This window comes from Rosa chinensis, chromosome 1 (genome assembly GCF_002994745.2).
Source record: "Rosa chinensis cultivar Old Blush chromosome 1, RchiOBHm-V2, whole genome shotgun sequence".
Taxonomy (NCBI): Eukaryota; Viridiplantae; Streptophyta; class Magnoliopsida; order Rosales; family Rosaceae; genus Rosa; species Rosa chinensis.
The window spans coordinates 59158941-59176711 of record NC_037088.1 but is presented as its reverse complement, the minus strand read 5'-3'; the positions used below and the strand labels follow the sequence as shown (position 1 = coordinate 59176711).

Below are 17771 nucleotides of genomic sequence, written 5' to 3'. Positions count from 1 at the left end.
ACTCGTTTGTCCTTGGTCACAATTCAGAAACCGACGAGAACATGTGAAGCAGCAGGTGTAGAAAACACCGAAAGTTCTTTTGGACTTTTCCCAAAAGCAACTTTTGCTTTTCAAAAAGCAGGTGAAAAACATTTCACCCAAAGGAATCTGCTTTTCCCCGGCCGACCTCCACCAGCAGGAGCACTAAGGAAAGCAGGAAATCACGGAGTCGTACTGTACATTTTGTTGTTTTGTTTTGAGTCCCGCTCCCTATATAAGGAGCTTTAGCTTCCCTTAGAAGGCATTCGAAAATAGAAAGCATCAGTTCATATTAGTCATATTAGCAGTGTGATTTTCTTTCCTGTCCGTGTGAAGAAGTGTGCTTTGATTTCAAGTAAGTACTGTAATCATTCTTATGGATAGCTAAACAGCTTTTAGCTGTTTACCTGAGAATGAGGCTCTGAATTTATAGCTTGTAATTATGTTTATATAAATAATTTCAGTGTGTTCACCCACTTCATCATGTTTTAAGTTAAAAAGTTCTGTTATGTGTTTCTGTTATCTTCATCGTGTTCAGCCAATATCTTATACTTGCTTTAAGTTCAGAATCTCTGATTTTTAGAAAAAATTGCCACAGCTTAGGATAGAAACAAGCAGCAGTGATTCCGCCTGTTAAAGTAACCGTTAGGCAGAAGGCCATTAGGTGAAAAACTTGGGCATGTTGAAGGCTAGTTTTGTTTTTCTCAGAAGTTGGAACAGGGTTTTCTAAGAAAAATGAGTTTTGGACCTAAAAGTCAGCATAGGATACACTAGGCACTACTTTAGGAAGGACTACCCTTATGAGTCTTTTCACCTAAAAGTTGTGTAATTGGGCAAAATACAAGGATGTTGGATTGATTGGGCAAAATACCATGAGTTTGTGGGCAAACGGGCATAACCCCTTAAAAATATAGAAGTATTGCTTCATTATTTGTGTAATAGTAATTTTTCTCGACAAAATGTTCACTTATATTGTCACTTATTTACATTGCCTTCCATAAAAAATGGATTGAATTGAATTTGAATATACACATGACTCAGAAATACAATAAGTATATATGAGACAAGATAGATTACCAACAAGCGCCTGTAGCTCAGTGGATAGAGCGTCTGTTTCCTAAGCAGAAGGTCATAGGTTCGACCCCTATCTGGCGCGTATTGTTTAATTTTTTTTGTTTTATCTTTTCAACTCAAATCACTTTCTAAACCTTGACTTTATTTCTTTTGGTGCTTCTTTCCTTTCTCTTCTGGTCACTTGTATGATTGTCTAACCTCAAGCATCCCTAGCAAGTTGGAAGATCAGAAGGAGGTGGTTGCAGACACTCATTTGGGCCTTCCCCATTGTCAACCAAAAATGCCATCTTGAGCCCCCATGTTGTGTGCAATTCTATATGACAATGCATAAACCAAATTCCTGGACACACCAAAAAGCCAGTAAATTTCTAATCAATTACACTCAATCAATTAAAATAGTAATCACTTTAAATTAATAATATACTTAATCAATCAAAATCGTTAGTACTTTGAATTAATAACTAATTCATCTAGTAAAAAAGAGGCAAGAGGGAAGTTCTACATTCAGACCATGAGTTTAGCACTACTAAGCCACTAAATTGTTGTAGATATATTACCTGGGTTATCTGCCCTGAATCTGATTGCAGTCCATCCACCAGTTGGCACTGGCACCGTGTTCCTCTCCACCGGATCGATGAGATTAAACGTTTTCGGGTCCTTGTCTGGATCAAAATTACCTAATCCTGTCCCAACCACAAAGAAATTAGACCCATGAAGATGGGTAGGATGACTCTCTGGTAGTATGATAGCAGTGTCTTGTAACACAATCTGAACCGTCGAATTGTACCCCAACCTATACAGCCTTGTACCATTTGTGGTCTGGACGTTAACTGGAGGAGTACCAGTGTAATTAAAAGAGTTTGGTGGGTTTGCTGGAAAATCAAGTGTGTAGACTCCCTTTATCCTGTAGTAATAAGCTTGAAGAAGAGCTATAGTTGGCATCACAAAGCTAACATTATTAACAGAAGCCACTAGCTTGCTACCATTAACACATGTGTCACATGGATTAATACCAACTCCTACGGTGAAAAAGAGAGAATGGTCTATGGTTAATGGGACATTAGCTGGGTATTGTTTCGAATTGAGGCTTCGAAGGGAGTCGATAAATGTGTGTGTTAATGGGGTTGCGTTTTGAGGAGGGATGCTGGTCAAGAAGGTTGTGGGATTTGGAGGGGTGTATTTGTAGCGCAATGTAGCTATTGAGGTGAAGTTGTCAATGCCAATTGGGATATCCATGAAAGGAGAGACTGATATTAAGTATTTGCCAATATCTTTGTTTGCTTCTAAAAGTGCTGTTGTGGTTTGGCCTGGACTGATATATATCGTGTCGGTTTGGAATGGTTTCGTGTAGGAAGCATCGACTTCAACAACTGTTAGGTTGTGCCCAGCAATCTTGAAGAACAAGTCATCATTCAGCGCTGCGTTTATGATGCGTAGCAAATAAGTCTTGCCACTTTCAACATGTAAAGTGAAGCCTGCAAATGTGCGAGTACAAAACCATTACATTCCTCAGGTTGCTTCACTTACAAGCGAATGACAGTACGTACTATTGCCAAGGATGTGTCGGTCTAATAATATAACTAGATTGTCTGACAAGGAAAAATGACATGTATTCGAACAATTACGAAAAATCAAGAGTCTAACCAAGTACCCTGAGAAGAGCAACCAGGAACGGGTCCTGGATGGCCATTGATAGTGTGAGCATCAGAAACATTTGGTGGGAAGCCAGATTGTGTAGCCTCATCAATCACAGCTTCAACATCTGATTTCCACCACTCGGCTACAGTTCAAAAGAATAACTAAAATCAAATTAATTACCCAATTGTGCAAACACACCTTATATATTGCAATGATTTAAATTGAAACGAATGAGCACTTACATAATATGATGATTCTTTCCTCTTGAGGTGTGGGAAAAGGGTAGGGAGTGCCTAGCTTTGGCAAGATGACAATGGCACCATGTAGTGTGGCTCTTAGCCACAAGTGATGTGCATGCCAAAGAAGTGTGCCTCTTTGTCCTGTAAGTGTGAACTTGTAGATGAAATTTTGTCCAGGCTGTATTGGGCATTGTGTGATATATGCTGGTCCATCTGCCCAACCTGTTCCAAGTTGCTTCACCCCATGCCTAGTACCATTATTAAAATAGACAATAGTTCTAAGAATATTCAACAAACAAACGATGCATATCAAACTAACTAATAGTTCTCACCAGTGGATTGTCAAATTGTGATTGCCATGGTTGGTGACCCTAACAATTACGGTGTCACCTTCCCTTGCATATAGAGTTGGTCCCGGGAACTTCCCATTCACTGTGGGTATGACCTTACTTGAACAGAGCTTTGTTGTGTTCTTCAACACCACCTGCATATCATATTATAGCAACTTTCAGATAAAACCTGTTCTTGGTTTTCCAATAAGTTGTTCCTCGAGAAATGTACTTACCCTGAAGTTATAGTGTCGAACCAAGGACTGAACCATTAGTTCCGGATAGAGGAAAGCAACCAACAAAATCGCTTGAATCCGGGTTGAGAACTTCATCTTTGCCAGTAGACAGCTCCCAGAGTCTGAGCTGTGTGTTAATATGTTGTTTCTGAGTTATGTACTAGCTAGCTATATGGAGTACATTACATGCTTATGACTTGCTACCTTAATCTTATAAAGAAGGCGTAAATGATATTCTTTAATATGTGATAGGTAGGTGAATGAGAAATGTGAGCCATATGTACTGTTAATAATTCTACTAGCTATCTTTCTTCAGTGTTACACTACATGCTTGAAGTAGTAATCTGCCCATGTACACAATTGAAGCAAAGCCAGCAGTCCCCAACTGTACAATGATATCTATCCATCTCTGTCTGAATTTTGTTTAACGTACGTGCTCGTTCAGATCATGTTTGATTCTGGTAATCTTCTACCATATATTTGGACATATTTGCATGAATGAATAATACTTCTCACCTTTAGAAAAAGTATATAAAAGTAGAAAAAAGCTGAGAGATGGTTTTCAAGGCCTAGGAAATAGCTTGCTGTCCTATCCAAAAACTTCAAAAAGAAAAAGATGATACAGATGGGATTTGGAGCAACAACTCAAATTTTCCATATAGTAATAACCATTAAGATAAGATAGAGTAACAGAAAGTAGTACTAGTACTTTACCAGGTACTTGATTAGATAAACTGTGACCCTGCTACTGATCGATCAGACCTTGCTGGATGCTTCTATAGCACCCTCAATCCTGTTAATACAAGATTTGTATAGAAATCCCAGATAGTCTATAATGCTATCCTCACATATACCTTGTAAGGGGTTTAGCTCATATGACCAATCAACTAGTGTCGAATCATTTCCATAATCTACAAGCTTGACTGAATTGACAGACCCATCTAAGCCTACATTGCTTGCCTCCAATTTGTAAACATATATATGTTGTGAAGAATTTATGGACACCAGCTTCTCTTTGATCCATGACCTTCCTCCATCTTCTTGGGGGAACATGAATCCCGAGACTAGTCGAACATAACCAGGAACACCTTCCTCTCCGGCTAAATCAGTGCAGCGCTCAACCATTGGCATCCATTCTGCTAGTCTTTTGGTTTGTGACACCATGCACCAGACTTTTTCTATGGGAGCTTCAACAATTCCTCCAACTGATCCGCGCCATTTCTCACTTCTGGCCTCTGATGCCTGAAGAAAATGAGAATTTTGGAGAATGGAAATCACATTATTGCTTTATCATTTACCAATAAGAAAAAGAGAATAAGTGGAATTCATACCATGGTTTTATCCGAGTCCTGATCACTTCTATTGTTCTATCCTCAAAATGAATGCAGAGCACTAGGCTTATCAAAAGGTTCCTAATATGGTTTGGCTTCTAGTTTTTATAAGAAAAAGACAAAGGGGTTGGAGCTGATACTCCAAGGCTTTTACTTGGGGATTTACAAATTTGGAATCAACCTATTAACTGATTACTTTATTCTTGCCATTCAATATATTAAGAAAATAGACAGTACTTCGAACCATTAAAATCAACTTCTTTGGTTAAACATTATAATCAACTTGATTGATCAATCCACAGATTTTTAGCCTTGTAATTATTATCCACCATCTTTGAGCATTTATACACCATTACAAACTTCTGTATGAATAGCTCTGATTGTTCATTTCCCTCAGAGAAACAAAAAGAGAAAGAAAGGCATGAAAAACAAATGAAATAGCTTAAGCAGCAGCTCCAACAGGTACTCCTCCCTTGAGCCTTGATGATCCATATAGAGTTTCTTCAAACCGGATAATCTCATTCTTGGATCCATAAGCAACTTGAGTTCTGTCGTCTAGATTAACGATGACCTTGTCTAGCACAGACTGATGACCATCACTACTAAAACCTCCAGCATTCTCAACCAATAACCCCAATGGAGCTACCTCAAACAACAGCCTGAGCTTGGCTTTGGTACTTGGAGATGTCACATTGGTGAAAACTCCTTTCTCCTTTACAATTATCTGCACACAAAGAAATCATAAATTGTTTTATCTTTCTGAAAGTGCTAAAAGAAACTGATTAAGAAAGAGTTGTTAAGATACCTGGTTGACATCTGGCACCATTCCTCCAGTGTATCTCAATGTGTATTTCTCTTTGACATAGTAGTTGATCAACTGTTAAAACAGAAAAAGTTATAAATGGATCCGTTTGATGGTCAGTTTACTGATAAGTACATCAAGGTAGAGAAATATAAACCTTGTCATAGTCTGGATTGTCAAATGTGGCCCTCAAATTTCCAGGAGAGAACATTTTCCCTTCAGATATCTCTGTTGTCTCTTTGACATGTTGCCACTTTCCTGACCAAGACAGAAGTAGGATATTGATTTAAATTTCAACAACTTTTACAATGACTTATGAAGAACACTGGGGTTAGTCATCAAATACTCGCATAAAGAAAATTTGATAATAATTTTAGAATGTTCTCACCTTCATCGAGAAGAAGGAATTCATGTGTTCCGGGGAAGCCTTTAATGGCAAGGACATAAGTAGTTCTAGGACCATAAATGCCCATGGCTGCAGCAACTTGGTCCGCCCCTGTTACACCAGTCAACTTATCTCCTGGCCACACCCCAAAGATGGTGCCCACAGTGAAGTTGGTGTCAACGATGCTGGAGCCGTCCAGTGGATCAAAAGCAACACTGAATCCACCTATCATGTTACAAAAGCTCGTATTTATGTGCCAAAAGATCATCATTCATAAGAAAAGAGAAATTAATGACCAGAGGGAAATTAACCATAAAATTGTGATCAATAATTGAGTGATGCCAGGATTTGCATACCTTCAACTGGGCCTCCCATGTCTTGGAGTTCTGGAACCTCTTCCGAGCAAGCGTATTTGCAGACATGTGAGTAAGTTAAGGCCTAAGCATCAAATAGGAGTAGATATTAATTTCATTTCTGATCTTTAAACTAAGTTTCTGATATCAAAATGTACTAATGCTTTCAAGTACTAATGAGTTACACTAAAAGTACTAATGCGTGGCACTACGGTACTAATGAGTTTCACTTAAAAGTGTGCAAATTTCATGATCCTGCCACGAGCAGGATCGAAACTTACCGTTGGTTTATGATCTTACCTCAAACAAAAGCTTGTCGGCGAGCATATCCACCGCAAGCTGCTCATCCCCGAAAGAGTTAACACAGGCTGTTCCTCCACATGAAGCTGTTCTCACCTTGAAGGAAATAGTCCTCAGTGCTTCTCCCATACACATCATCAACCTGATCAGCCCCTTATCGGGGGTTGCCTTTGTAAGGAACTCCTCCTACACTCGCAACCAACTAGTACTTATCAGCATATATAAGTCAAGTTTACACCTCAAATCAATCAGCATATCTCAGACAAATTTTTCTGTTTCAAATTCTAACTCACCAAGCTATCACCAATTGCACATTTGGTGACGGAAGAAGACTGTTTTGCCTTTGAAACCTTAAATGACGATCTTGGTGCTTGTCTTAGTGATTCCCCAAACAGGGACGTTGATTTTAGGCTCTGCCACAATTAGGAAAGCTCCTTTAGTATAGAGAGACAGATACAGAAGGTCACATATTTTCTTACTAAAACTATGTGGTCGACCTCCAAAATGCATGAACTTGTATCGGTAACTATAACTTTGACACACAAACCTTGGAGCTGAGAGATGGAGAGATGGCCGGTGGAGCAGCCAGTGCAGTCGAATGCTGAGTCGAAACACCGGGCAGGAATGCCCTAGCTGAACAGCAGGCTATAGTTGCCTCCATGGTTTAGGAAGCTTAAAATAAAGAAAGAGCTAGCTACTTCCTTCAAGGTTTGCTTGGTTCTGATGATTAACAAGTTGCTAGCTTAGCTTGTGCAATGTTTGAGCTAGCAGTCGCTTCTTCGGGTGGGATACTAGTGGATAAGCAGTTAATGGAGTTTCGACACGTGGAGGCTGCTGAGTATATATGCTGACAATCAGGGTTCTTTTTCATGGAGGTGGATTAGGCATGGGTAGCCAATATGTGGCTCTGCTCTAGTTGCTCTGTGTGAAGAAAGAGACAATGGTAGAGTCCAAGCTCTTCGTAAGTTTGTGCCCAACGGCCTCTGTTCTGCTTACGTTTTGCCATTTTGTATGTCATCACTTGCAAGCACTTTGTTCATGTAGGGGGATCTGAGAATATAATTTTGCGAACACTAATTTTAAGTTAGAAACCCTTTTATCTCACTGCTATTGGAAAAAATTTATTATACATAGTCGAAACACTAAAAAAGATAGAGGAAAAAAAGAAGAAGAAGAAAATCAAGGGACGAGCTGCATTGACAAAGAGAAGTTTGTGCTTCATAGTGTATTCATTTATTTGTTTCGAAGTTAAGAAAATATATAATGCTACAAAGTTTTAGGTAGAAGAGATATTTAATTTTAAAGTACCGACTTTGAACATAATGAATGATATTGGGAGTCTAAATGGTTATTGATTACTGTACACATGCTTGACAAAAAATTTACCAATCTCAAATTTTATTGCAAAATATTGGATGAGTATTGTGCAAAAACAGAAAAAGGAATTCATCTTATATTTTGTAAAAATTGAGGGTATACACATTAAATATTGATTTTTTGCTGATGAAAATATGGTCACTAAAAGACTAAAAGTTAAACATGAAATAAAACAAGGGTTAACTACAAAGCACTACCAGACAACAGATTTTTTGACAACTAAGTCCACAACCTTTTCCACTATACAATTAAGGACAGACACTATTCTCCTTTTACCTTCTTTATATTTTTACACAGTATCAGCTCCTACACAGTATCAGCTTCATATTGTAATGTTCTAGACTAAACACAGTATCAGCCTAAGGACTAGCCTTCAACATGCCACAATTTCACCTAACGACTTCCTGTCTAAACGGCTACTTACAGGGCTGAATCACTGCTGCCTTAGTATGGTAAAGGGTTCAGTCTATATAGTAAAACATAAAGACTGCTACTGCTTACTGACTGCTACTGTTACCAAAACATAGATGCAAAAACAGTAAAATATTTTTGTGACAGAGTACTGGGCACAAACTGAATTTATTTATTCAAACATAAATACAGATACAGGACTCAGAGCCTCACTCTTGGGCAAACAGCTAGAAGCTGTTTAGCTACTCATAGCTGAGTTACAAAGACTTACTTGTAATAGAAAGCAAACTGTATCCACAGACGGACTGCTACTGCTCTTAGAGATTTTCGAATATAGAACTGATGTTCTCTCTTTTTTCGAATGCCTTCTAAGAGAAGCTAAAGCTCCTTATATAGGGAGCGGAACTCAAATTACGATTCAAAACAACAAAATGTACAGTATGACTCCGTGATTTCCTGCTTTCCTTAGTGCTCCTGTTGGTGGAGGTCGACCGGGGAAAAGCAGAATTATTCGGGTGAAATGTTTTTCACCTGCTTTTTTGAAAAGCAAAAGTTGCTTTTGGGAAAAGTCCAAAAGAACTTTCGGTGTTTTTCTACACCTGCTGCTTCACATGTTCTCGTCGGTTTCTGAATTATGACCAAGGACAAACGAGTCGTTATCTGCCTGGGCCATCCTTACTGTTGTTGCATTATCTTCGACATCTATATCAACATACATTTTGTAGTAGTTGTCTGTTTCAAGCTTTTCTACCCATCTTAAGCATGCCAGTGTCGAATCTATCTCATTTCTGGTAAGAGATAGGAATAAGTCACTGCTGACTACGTCAGGATGATCGTAAGCAGTGATAATGATTTTTTCTCCTGCTGCCAGGAAGGTATTGTTAACATCTTCAGAGATGATCTTTTTGATGTATTCTAGAGTCATGGCCTTCATCCACGGGATGCTTGAGTTTGGCTGGCCATTGTACCCTACACAGGCTGGTTGAAGATATTTCCTTTGAATAATTCTTACATAATGATAAGGAGGAATATATTCAACTTCTCCGTTTGCCTTCTGTATCCATTCTGGAGGAGTAGATCTGAACTTCAGTCGAAGCATACAGTCATTCTTTCTGATATTTTTGACTGTGTTGACAAGGATAGGCGGCAAACCTTTTAGATCATCATTTGTTTTAGTCCATAGATTATGGACAAAACCATTTTCAACAAGCCAGAGCTTGTGTTCTTGAGGATGTTCACTCTGAACATTAACCAGGTATCTTCCAACATAAGGACCTGAAACAATAAAGAGAGTTGGAGGAACCAGGTCTTCTGGATTATGTCTTCCTATCAGACTATGGAATTCATGCCAGTCTGATTCATTAAGTGCCATGACAGGAACCCTAGCACTTTCTGGACTTTCAAGGAAGATGATTTTTTCTTTTCTTACAGCACTCTGCTGTATATGACTTTCTTCAAATTGTGGTCTGGCATTCTCATATAGTTCTTCAGCTAGTGCAAAGAGTGCTGGGAACATTAGACCACTGCTTCTTTCTTGAAAGGCAAATAAGAGATTATCCAGGATTGCCTTCTGGTGATAAGCTAGTCTCCTGCCAGTTCTGAACACAGGAGTATCAAAAGTTCTTAATTCATAATTAAAAACATTTAGAACTCCATTTGGAGTTGGTCTGCTTTTTGGCAAAGCAGCAGCCATCAACGGTCTTGATGAGCCTTTACCGTCTGCCGTTTGAGACGGGCTAGCCAATCCTTTACCCTGGGATTGATCAGTTGTGGCTAAGCCTTTTGGACTTAGCAAAAACCTTTTAAGAACCTTTTCTTTGGTTTCCATAGGATCTTCTTGAGGTTCATGTTCTTTCCCAGTTCTTCTGTTTCTGGGATTACGACCTTCGTCGTCTTCTCTCTGGCTGAACATTGCCAGTTCTCTGGTCAATGCGTCTGGAAGATAATTCTTGTTTCCTGCAATTAATTCAACATTCTAATCATATTGGTTAAGAAATAATTGCCAGTTAGCTAATCTTCCTCTATCAGCAGCTTTGTCCAGTTTAAAATTTTTGAAATTCTTTACTCTAGCACAATCGGTACGGACAGTAAAGGGTTTTCCAAGAAAAGCTGGAGAATTTAAAATTGTTTTTTTGACAGCTAAAATTTCTTTTTCCCCTGTGGGATAATTCAGTTCTGCAGGGCTGAACTTGCCACTACAAAATTTGCAAATCTTTTCGATGTTAGTTCCAGGCGTTTTTGCAAGGACTACACCGGACCAGTAATTATCACTCGCATCTGTTTGGAGGATAATTTCATCATTCTCTTCTGGTTGTTGAAGAGGAGGGAGGTTTTTGCAGAGATTTTTTATCTGCTTCACGATTTTTTCATCATCTTCTGTGAAGTTCCATTTCCTTTTGGAACTAGTCTTAGGAGATAACATTGCTGTTAACCCTGAGATTTTAGGGATGAAGTCTCTCCCATAGTTTATGACACCAAGGAATCTCTCTAGACTCTTAGCATCAGGAATTTTGTCTGGAAACTTCCAGATCTTTTCAAGGATATGAGGTTGAAGCTTTATGACTCCATTCTTGATGTTTATCCCTAGGAAATCGACTTCATCAAGGATAAAGAAGATTTTCTTTTCTCCTAGGATAATCCCATGCTGAACTATCAGCTTTGTTACCTCATGGAGGTGCTTCATGTGTTCTTCTCGGTTCTTGGAGAAGACCAGGATGTCATCTATGTAGACGACGCAGAACTCCGCCACATGCTTGAAGATGTTGTCCATCTTTCTTTGGAATATTGAGGGAGCTTGCTTTAGACCAAAAGGCATTACCAGCCATTCGTAATGACCTTGTGGTGTTCCAAATGCAGTGAGGGGTACACTTTCAGGATGCATCTTGACCTGCCAGAAACCCGACTTTGCATCGAATTTCGAAAAGACTTTGGCTCCTCTGAGCTGGTTGATCAGTACTCGCACCTGAGCGATTTGATAACCGTATTTGACAGTCTTCTTGTTGACATCTCGGTAGTCAATCACCATTCTAGCTTTGCCTCGTAGGTTCTCTGCATGATTTCTTACATAGAATGCTGGAGCATGATGAGGGCTAGTTGAAGGTTGAATTAATCTCTTTTTTAGGAGATCTTCAATATCACTTCTGAATTCTTTCTGGTCTTCCTCTTTGTACTGAGGAATGGCTTTGACATGGCAGATAGCATTCATGTCATGCAATCTTAATTCACAGACCACTGGGTCTTTTTCCCAAAACTTCTGAGGATTTGTATCCACATTCTGCTCTAGTAGTTTCTTGATTTTTTCAAGGGTGGGAATTTGTTGAGACTCAAGCTTGTTCTGAAAGTGCTTGAGGTTGTGCTCATGGATGAAACTGGTTTCTTCATCTTCACTCGTTTCTTCTTCTTCTTCAGAAGATTCTTCAACAAGCAATTCTTCTTGTTGCTTGATTTGGAGTATGGGTTCAAATTTGGGTTTGTAGGGGTTACGATCACCACGATTCAGTTGCGATCTCTGATAGTGAGTAGTAAAACCGGGACCTACCACACTGAATGCATGTGTGAGCCGGTCTGCCCAGAACACCCGTTCGCCTTTCCGGAAGCCTATCGCGTCTTCATCCTGAATGAATCGTTGTTGGAGAATAAAGTCATTTCCCAACAAGAAATCAGATCCTTGTCCTTCAGATTGCCAAACATTCTGGATGATAAATGTTCCTCCACCAATGGTGATATGAACATTTTTTGCTACTTTCTTCATGGTGAGATGGCTGCCATCGAATGTAACACCAGTAGCTGACTTTTTCTTATCTTCTTTCCAGAGTTCTTCTGGAATTGCAAATCTCTTTGCAACAGTAAATCCCGATCCATTATCTACAAAAGCATGTAGATGATATTTCCTGTGATCCGGGAACTTGAGTCCAATCTCTATATAGTTGCTGTATCTACTTGTAGAGACGACTTTTGATTGTTGGGGCTCATTTTTCTGAGCTTGTTCCTTGGGAATGAATGGTTTGCATTCTTCTGGAACATTTTCCTGAGTGGGTGATTTATCAATTCCATCATCCTAGTTTGTAGGAGTTATCTCTTTGATCTCTAGATCCTTGAACCATGACGGAGGGTCATACCTGACTTCATAATCAAACTTGCCAGATGGTTGGCCAAGTAGATCCCATGTGTTAGTAACCTCCTCTTGTCGTTCTAAGAGATGAACAGTTTCTGGTGGTTTCACCAGCTCTACATTTTCTGGTATTTCGACCAGTTCAATATCTTCATCGATGTTTTCTTCACCGATAATTTCTTCCTTTCTTTCTGAGGAAGAGGGAGGAGAAGGTTCCATAATTTTTTGGAACAGAGTTTCTACCTCTTTTTCTTCTTCTTTCTCTTTTTGTTCAGAGAAATATTCTTCATATTCTTGTTCAACCAATTGGCTGACAAGGCCATTCTTGGTTTTTCTTCGAGCTTCAGCTATGAAGCATTCTTTGTGATAAGTCTTCTTAGACTCTTCACAAAACATAGGGAGACCATTCTTTTCGTGACAAAAGCAGTAGTCACAAACGAATGTACCAGGGTTCACCTGATAAGAAGACATGAAAGATTCTGTCTTGCTTTCTTCCCAATTCTTGATTTTTAAAACATTCATTTGTCTGGATTCGAAGTACTCTACTTCAGAATCTATCTCAGACTCATCTGATGAAGTTTCTTCTTCAGACCAGGCAGAATAAACTGACTCGTCATCTTCATCATCAGAATAGGCTATTTCGTAGCCTTTCAAGTTTGCTACCTCTACTATTTGCTCATATTCTTCAAAGAGAGCTTTAGTAGATCTTTTACCATTTTCCGGGCATTCATTGGCATAGTGCCCTTCAGCATTACACAACCAACATCTGCAAGCTTTCTTGCTAGGTTGTTTATGCTGATGAGTATTCTTCTTTTTCTTGAAGAATTTCTTTTTTGGATCTTCATCCTTCTGTTTCTTGTAATTGGAACTTCTCTTGAATTTCCAATTCTTCTTTTGATTACTCTTTTTGAATTTTTTAGAGTAATATTTTTCTTTTCTTTTTCTGTGGAACTTGGATTCATGACATCCCCAGTTTGTGGGCATATCCAATATTCCGTAACAGAAATTTTCAACTCCTCTGAGTTGCTTCTTAGCCATCTTAGCTCTAAGATTGGCTTTGCATTGCTCCTTCAGTAATTGCCGGATTCTGTCGGCAATTCCTCCAACTGAAAATCTTTCAATTGGTTTTTCAGCTATGCTTTCTCTTACAGCTGTTCTCCATGGTTCATGGAGTTTTCTGTGCAACAGATTAACTAGATCAGTATTCTCTAGTTCACCAATTGTACAGTAGTATTCCTGAAACTCATTCAGGTATTCTTCAAAATATCTCATGTCACAAATTTTGAGAGCATAGATATTCGATTTTGCCGTTTCTTTGGCTTTTTCACTCAAATTTGAGAGATATCCACAGAACTGATCGTACATGGGTACTGCAAAATCATACGGAGACTTTGAAGTCTTGATTTCTTCTTGCCACTCTTTTCCTCTGGCTGTTTCCTTAAAAGAGGAGTAATACTTTTTTGCTACCCCGGTGAGAGTAGTTTCAAAGTACATCTGAAGATCAGGAGCTTCAAATTTTCCAAGGGTAAGAGCAGAGGCCATCATTAGGCTGTCTACCCATTGGTCAAGAGTTTTTCTTTTGTCAAGAGCTTTATCCAGATCTAGCCAAATTCCATAGTTGGAAATTGGTACTCTGGGTATCTTGTCCTCTGGGACAAATCTTTGAGAATTTCTTTCTCCATTTCTGCCCGTAGGGGCCTTCTGTATAGGGAGTTTAACTTTTCCCTTTTCTCGAACGATGGAAGTCTTGGAGCTTTCTCCTTCTTCCATTTCAATATCTTGATATGGAAAGACTTTTCTCGTCTTTCTGATTTTGAATTCTTTCATTTTTTCGATTAGTTTTTCTAATCGTTCAGGATTTTCACAATTCTCAGCTTCTTCATAAAGATCATAGAGCCTTTCAGCTCTGAGCATATGGACTGGTCTGTTTAGATCAGCTTCCAGATCTTCTTCTGATATTGGCTATTCAATAGTGGGTTTTGTACCACTGATACTAGCTTCTCTAGTGCTGTAGCTTCTTCTCAGAAGACTGCTATTTATCCTGAGGTTGTTCTCAGGACAGACATCACTCTTTCTGTGATTGTCGAAGTTGAGGCTGATTTCTCCAGTTCTTCTACTATCGTAGATTTTTGCTTTTGCTCTTTCCGGTTGCTTTTTTGGACCGGACAATTTCCATTCAGGGGGAAATGTTACTTCATTCTAAGTAACTTTGTGGATCTGCTGTGAATGGTTCTTCTGATTGGTGAGGAATCCAGTAGTGAGACCTGGGATATTTGTAATCCTCGTCTTAGGGGCTACTGTGGTACTCATCAATTTATAGTATATCCTGTATACTATTGCCAGTTCTTGCATATCTTCTTTCATAGATATGCCATCTGTCTTGACTCTCAGTCTGAGACAGTGAGCTGCATCTTTCAAGCTGGTGGTGAAGTTGGGGAAGCAGTTGAAATATGCTACTTGGTCGCATAAGGATGTTTCAAGTGTTCCCAACAGATTAGCTTGGAAGTCTGTTAACCTGTTGTCCTGTAGAACACATAGGACTGAACAGTTTATACCTTCACGAGCAAGCAAGTTTATGCCTACTTGGACTGCTCCAATATGCATAAATTGATATTTTTTTTCTTGTGCTCTGGAAACTTCTGCTGGAGTGATCAGTAGAAGATCAGTCTCTCCACCTGCCGTTGCTGGGGTTGTAATCTCCAGTAATTTGAAATAATGGCTATCCAGTAAATCAAATTTTCCTCTTTTGTAGATCTGTTTGAAATCTAACTTTGGGATTGAGGAATTTTTTACTTCTTGTTCAATCTCATTGAACTCAAATTCTTCTGCATTTAAGAGTTGTACTCCTTTCTTTTTTCCAAAGATGCTTAACATCTTCATTTCTCTTTTTTCTGGGTTTTCCTACCGAATACTAGTTGAACTAGTTGAAGGATCCAGAAAAATCATGTTTGGAACAGGATTCTTGTCTGGCCTTTCTAATGGTTTGAATCCATTAGCTTTCTTTTTTACTGTAGGCACTTTCTTGTCCTTCAGTATATTTTTCATAGAGTCCAGCGTTTTTTGCTGTTCATTGATTTTTCTACTGACGACTGTCAGCTTTTCTTCTTCCGTTTTTGGAAGTTCCTTGATATAATCCAGTTTGTTTTCCAATCTTTCCAATTGGTGGATTATAGTAGGAAATTTTTCTAGATGATCTTGACATCTAGATAATTCTAGTAACAGCTTCTGATATTTCTCATCAGAAGATTTCAGTAGAGAATTTATTTTCTCTAATAACAATTCTGACATTGTCCCCATTAAGGAGGGGTTCTCCTTTGAGCTATTTTACAAGCTCTGATACCAGTGGTGTGCGGATCTAACCAATGCTCAAATAATCCAGAGGTTTTTGTTATATTTCTAGAACATATAAGAGATTATCAATATCTTCCTCTAATTTATAGATTCTGGTTTGGAGTCTATAAATAATATCCCAATAGTTGGGGGTATTTCTGTTGAGATTATCTCTAAAGAGTTTCAATTTTCTCAACTTTTCTCTTTCTGTTTTTAATTCTTTGCTAGTATTTTTACAAATAGCAAGTAACTCTAGTCTGTCAACAATCGAAATTATGAGTAGTAAAATAACTGTTTACCTTCGAGTATAGAGGATGAGTTTATACCTGCAAATGTTTAGACAAACAAATTCAAAGCATGGGCCCACTACGCTCCGTCAATTTTCTTTTTACTTGAAAGGAAGGATAAAAACTTTGAAGAGAAAGTGAAACTTACTAAAGACAAAATGTCCTTAAGTGTCTAAAAACAAATGTAGTGGAGTTTTTTGTGTTTTGGGGTTTGGTCAAGGAGGTGGTTGTAGTTTCCTTATAAAACAAGGGTTCATGCTGACGTCCCAACTAATCATATATGAGAAGAAGAGGAAAAAAAAAGGCGACTTTCTGCTGATGAAATCTTTCCGGCACAAGTTACATTGCCGGATGCCGATGATGGCGACTTTCTGCTTATAAAAAGAGAGAGGCGACTTTCTGCTTATAAAACCTTACGGACGAGACTGTCGTCGACAAAATTCATATAATAAAGAAATGCGACCTTCTGTGGACCTCGATACACAAAGTCGTTGCCGCTAGAATGAACCAATCCAAACAGTCTCAAAATGACCGCGAATACGTGCTGGAAGTGAAACTGTGAAAGACCTCTCCGACTGGCTCTATTTAAATCTTGTTTTTCTTTTTCTTTTTCGTTTCCACCGATTAAACTTGTAAAAATCCCTCATCTTTCGTTTCTGAGAGACTGAAACCTCTGAAGCCATCCCAGCTTCATGGACTTGGGTGCCTCTTCCTCTACAGTTCCGCACCAAGCTGCTTCACCATAAACCTTGCACCTTCATTATCATCATCACCACACATTCACACTGAGAAGGCTCTCGTTCTAATATTCAGAGACTTCATTGTAAAGATATATAAAATTAAGCTTCTTGTTTTCATTATGCCACGATTTGATTTTTCAAGTTTTGAGTGAAAATGGTGTTATAGGTTACTGAAATGGAGCTTTCACATTTGACGGTTCTGTCGCCGTTGGACACCGATGATTATTGGAGTCAAACCAAGGATTTAGCTCCTTATTTGAGTGAATATGGTTTAACTTACCGCCAAGTTATAGTTGAGGTACTTCTCTAATCTCACTTGCATTATTTTTTTCTTATGGTTTTTATATTAGTGAAGTTAAATCCGTTTATTGTTGTAGGAGAATTGTAGTCGTGTTAATTATTGATAATAGGAGTCTTTTAAATAGGGTACTCAAAAGGTAATAGAATCCGAATACAATTGAATACCTAGAACACTTTCCTATTACAACTCTAAACCCTAGTTTGTAGAGACACACATTATATCGACATCCTTCAACACTCCCCCTTGTGCCGCTCAAACTTGGTGATGACGCTTTGATTGTTGCCTCGTTAAAAACCTTGCCAGGTAACAAAAACCCTGTGGGACAAAAATAACCCTGGTCGAAGAACAAAAAAAGCACAACACGTTCTTCACTCTTCGAGATCGAACATGTAGACATCATGCCTCCCCCTGATGTCAATATCTCCCCCTGATTGCTACAATCATGGGAGTTCGGATAACTTTCTCAATCCGATGCTCTTCACATGTTTCTCGAAGGTGGATTTTGGTAA

General features: G+C 38.8%; 3 protein-coding genes and 1 non-coding gene across 4 annotated transcripts; 1 reads left to right on the top strand and 3 right to left on the bottom strand.

The window, feature by feature from the left end:
• Positions 1–917: 917 nt before the first annotated feature.
• Positions 918–3795, bottom strand: LOC112182902 (laccase-22). The gene is made up of 6 exons (XM_024321459.2): positions 3535–3795; positions 3302–3453; positions 2973–3217; positions 2744–2872; positions 1650–2567; positions 918–1432 (listed from the first exon to the last, which is right to left on the bottom strand). Exons 1-6 carry the CDS (start codon positions 3628–3630, stop codon positions 1302–1304), a joined length of 1671 nt encoding a protein of 556 aa, XP_024177227.1. The 5' UTR covers positions 3631–3795; the 3' UTR covers positions 918–1301.
• Positions 1102–1174, top strand: TRNAR-CCU. Its single transcript has one exon. It is a non-coding gene; the product is annotated as a tRNA-Arg (tRNA).
• Positions 3796–4167: 372 nt separating the features above from the next.
• LOC112182907 lies at positions 4168–5001 on the bottom strand. Its single transcript, XM_024321470.2, has 2 exons — positions 4866–5001; positions 4168–4776 (listed from the first exon to the last, which is right to left on the bottom strand). Exons 1-2 carry the CDS (start codon positions 4866–4868, stop codon positions 4291–4293), a joined length of 489 nt encoding a protein of 162 aa, XP_024177238.1. The 5' UTR covers positions 4869–5001; the 3' UTR covers positions 4168–4290.
• Positions 5002–5125: 124 nt separating this feature from the next.
• Positions 5126–7491, bottom strand: LOC112182904 (sedoheptulose-1,7-bisphosphatase, chloroplastic). Its single transcript, XM_024321462.2, has 8 exons — positions 7253–7491; positions 6999–7118; positions 6706–6891; positions 6409–6490; positions 6056–6277; positions 5825–5925; positions 5671–5742; positions 5126–5589 (listed from the first exon to the last, which is right to left on the bottom strand). The coding sequence occupies exons 1-8, from the start codon at positions 7364–7366 to the stop codon at positions 5308–5310; spliced, it is 1179 nt and encodes a 392-aa protein (XP_024177230.1). The 5' UTR covers positions 7367–7491; the 3' UTR covers positions 5126–5307.
• Positions 7492–17771: the final 10280 nt, after the last annotated feature.

What these genes read in the sequence shown, in the direction of transcription:
- LOC112182902 (XM_024321459.2), bottom strand. Translation starts at nt 3,630, where the DNA reads ATGAAGTTCTCAACCCGGATTCAAGCGATTTTGTTGGTTGCTTTCCTC. An exon ending in CACAATTTGACAATCCACTG is followed by an intron (nt 3,218 to 3,301) that starts GTGAGAACTATT and finishes TAATGGTACTAG; the next exon opens with GCATGGGGTGAAGCAACTTG. An exon ending in ATTCAGGGCAGATAACCCAG is followed by an intron (nt 1,433 to 1,649) that starts GTAATATATCTA and finishes TGGTGTGTCCAG; the next exon opens with GAATTTGGTTTATGCATTGT.
- LOC112182904 (XM_024321462.2), bottom strand. Translation starts at nt 7,366, where the DNA reads ATGGAGGCAACTATAGCCTGCTGTTCAGCTAGGGCATTCCTGCCCGGT. An exon ending in CCGACAAGCTTTTGTTTGAG is followed by an intron (nt 6,491 to 6,705) that starts GTAAGATCATAA and finishes TTTGATGCTTAG; the next exon opens with GCCTTAACTTACTCACATGT. An exon ending in TGGTGCCAGATGTCAACCAG is followed by an intron (nt 5,590 to 5,670) that starts GTATCTTAACAA and finishes CTTTGTGTGCAG; the next exon opens with ATAATTGTAAAGGAGAAAGG.